Source organism: Gossypium hirsutum, chromosome D08 (assembly GCF_007990345.1).
Source record: "Gossypium hirsutum isolate 1008001.06 chromosome D08, Gossypium_hirsutum_v2.1, whole genome shotgun sequence".
In the NCBI taxonomy this organism is placed as follows: Eukaryota; Viridiplantae; Streptophyta; class Magnoliopsida; order Malvales; family Malvaceae; genus Gossypium; species Gossypium hirsutum.
Window position 1 is genome coordinate 56,341,289 of NC_053444.1, and position 2,770 is coordinate 56,344,058.

Below are 2,770 nucleotides of genomic sequence, written 5' to 3' on the forward strand. Positions count from 1 at the left end.
GGGATGATAAACTCGAGGATCGTAATCATTTGTTGAGATTTACACACATAAAAAAAAGTAAACGAAATTGAAAAGTGATGCAATCTACTAGTAGTAGAGAAATAATTTTGTGACAATAAAGAGAAAATTGGGGAAGGCTAGAAGATAGAATAGGGTCGGGTTTTCGGAGCTCAAAACCTAAAAAGTAATGGTTTTCTTTCTCCCTCTCATTTAATAACTTTCATTTCTCTTTTGAGGGGTATTATTGGCAAGAAAATGTTGGACTATTTATTGGAATTATTTGGATGGCCATGTTTAAGAAAATAAAAACTAATTATTTAGAGGGAAAAGAAGAAAATTATGAATCGGTTGAAATTAAAGTGGAAACCAACCCTACAAAAATTAAAAATATTCAAATCCTTCAATGTTTTTTCTTTCCAAACTACAGAAGAGGAGATTTGCAATTTTCTCCATCCCTTGATATCAGGAACTGTTTAGGTTGGTCAACCTCATCACTGATTGCGGATATAAACCGTTAGAAGCTTCCATAATTCGCTACTGTTACAGACGCCCGTAGCCCATGGACATTGTCGCATATTTAATGCTGAAGATTATGTTGTTTTTTTCTACCATTGCACCTTAATCACAACCAACTCATATTAATATTTCCTGTTTTTCATTAATTAACTTTTAAGTCATGGGATTTGCTTTGAACCGGTACCACTCCAGGTGTGAAATGTGTCTCCTCTTTAATTTATTCAATTTTGGCCTATGCTAAGTACGTGTGAACAGATCACAAATTTTCCTAAAAGGAATGGCATTTTCGTTAATAACGAATAAATAGATGGGTAATCTTCAGAAGTTGGCATTGAAACGCAGCGTTTAGTTCAGTCTACCAAAGCATACCAAACGACGGCGCCCAACTGTCAAACAACAGAACAAAAGCTAAAAAACCAGAGAAATCTAACCACGGTTAAGAATCCTAATATGTTATCGACGTAACCATGGTTAATATATTCCGCCTTAATCAAACCTTCCCCTTTTAAAAACCTCACCCTCACCGAATACCACAGAGAAAGAACGAAACCGCAAGAGAGAGAAAAAAAAAAAAAAGGTTAAGTGAGAACCAACGGCAAGTGCAGGAAAAGTGCAAAAGTTTTCTCAAGAAAAAGTGGAGATATAAAAAGGTTGATACCTTAACTCAAGAAAAAAAAAATGGCGTTTTACGTCGACGAAGAAGAGGTCTGGAAATGCCCGAGTCATCCTTCTAAGCGTCGCCGTACTGGTATCTGTCCGGTTTGTCTCCGAGACAAACTTGCTTCTCTTTGCCCCGATTGCGCCCACGCGCGTCCTTGCTCATGTATCACAACCTCTTCTTCTTCCTCCTCTTCCTCCTTCTCTCGCTTCTCAACTGCGGCGGCCGGTGGCAACACAGGTGTCGGTTCTGTTGGTCGAGTTTCTAATCTTATCGAAAGCGAACCTGCGTTTCGACGATCCAGATCCCTGGCGATTCCATTCCTCCGATCCAAACCTGAGGATTCAAGCGAAAGGAATGGTTTGGCGGGTAGGAAGAGCAAGACGCCGTCCTTTTGGTCGATATTTAGAGCTAGTAATAAGAGCAAGCGGTACGAGAGTGAAGATGATCAGAGCCAAGGGGAGAAAGAGAGAAGAGCAGCGGCGGACGAAGAACGGAGGAGGAGGATGATGAGGAAGTCAAGGTCTGTGGCTGTGACGAAAGGGAAGAGCTGGTATTTTCCTAGTCCGATGAAAGTTCTCAGGCAAACTAGGGTTTCGAAATTGGTTTTCCAAGAACGCTCTCCTTTGTATAGAGGTTGATTTCTTTTTAGCCTCCTTTATTCATTGTTATTTTCTATAGTAAATAAATAAGTAAATGTGGAAAATTAACAATAGAAACGAACCGAAAGAGTATGAATTTTATATTTTAAAACTTTTTACAATTATGGTTTTGTCAAGCCGATCGAGTATGAATGACTGAATTGGCAGATGAAGGAATTTCCCCTCTCTGTGTGGTTAATGTATTATTGCAATTGATTTAATTTCAATGCCCACTTTATTTTAAAAATTGTGTGCAAATTAATTCTCTTAAATTCATGTGCCACCTCATCCACCAAAAGCTGTAAAACCATCTTAATAATGGATTTTGCATTTCAATGTGAGTATTAATTTTACTACTTTTCCGTTATTCATTGCAATAAAAGAAAGCTAGAATTTTTCTTTTCAAAAATATTCAAAGTACAAACTATATAAAAGAAATTAATCTTTTTTACAAATGCTAATTTTTAGTTGACTCCAAAAAGTCATTACATTTTACATGCACATTTTGGTTTTGGGAAAAGGAGTAACTTATTTGGACCCACATAACATAATAAAATGTGGTTGAAGTTAAAATCATGAGAAAATAATCACAACTTGTACTGTCAGATATCACCCAAAAAAAAAATGAAAATTCAAAGATTGGAGTGTACCCAAAGAAGTACCTTTAATCAAAGAGAATGATACTAACTTTAGTCATCATGAAGCTGGGGCTTAGATAGGGGATGATACCAATAATATTTGTAAAATCAATTTTTTAAAACCTTGACTTTTTCATTAAGCAATATCTCATTACCAATTCTATGACTTTTATTTATGGTATTTAAAAATTTTATTTGATAATATAATTAATTCTAGGGGTGAGCGTTCAATCGAATCGAGTAAAAAGATTTTAAGTAGATGAGTCTTATTTTATTATCTTTTAACTCAATTTTAACTTTTTTGAATCAAGTTAAGT

At 35.8% G+C, this 2,770-nt stretch overlaps 1 protein-coding gene across 1 annotated transcript; it reads left to right on the forward strand.

The window, feature by feature from the left end:
- Positions 1-710: 710 nt before the first annotated feature.
- On the forward strand, positions 711-2,073 carry LOC107933535 (uncharacterized). Its single transcript, XM_016865772.2, has one exon. It carries the CDS (start codon positions 1,195-1,197, stop codon positions 1,813-1,815), a length of 621 nt encoding a protein of 206 aa, XP_016721261.1. The 5' UTR covers positions 711-1,194; the 3' UTR covers positions 1,816-2,073.
- Positions 2,074-2,770: the final 697 nt, after the last annotated feature.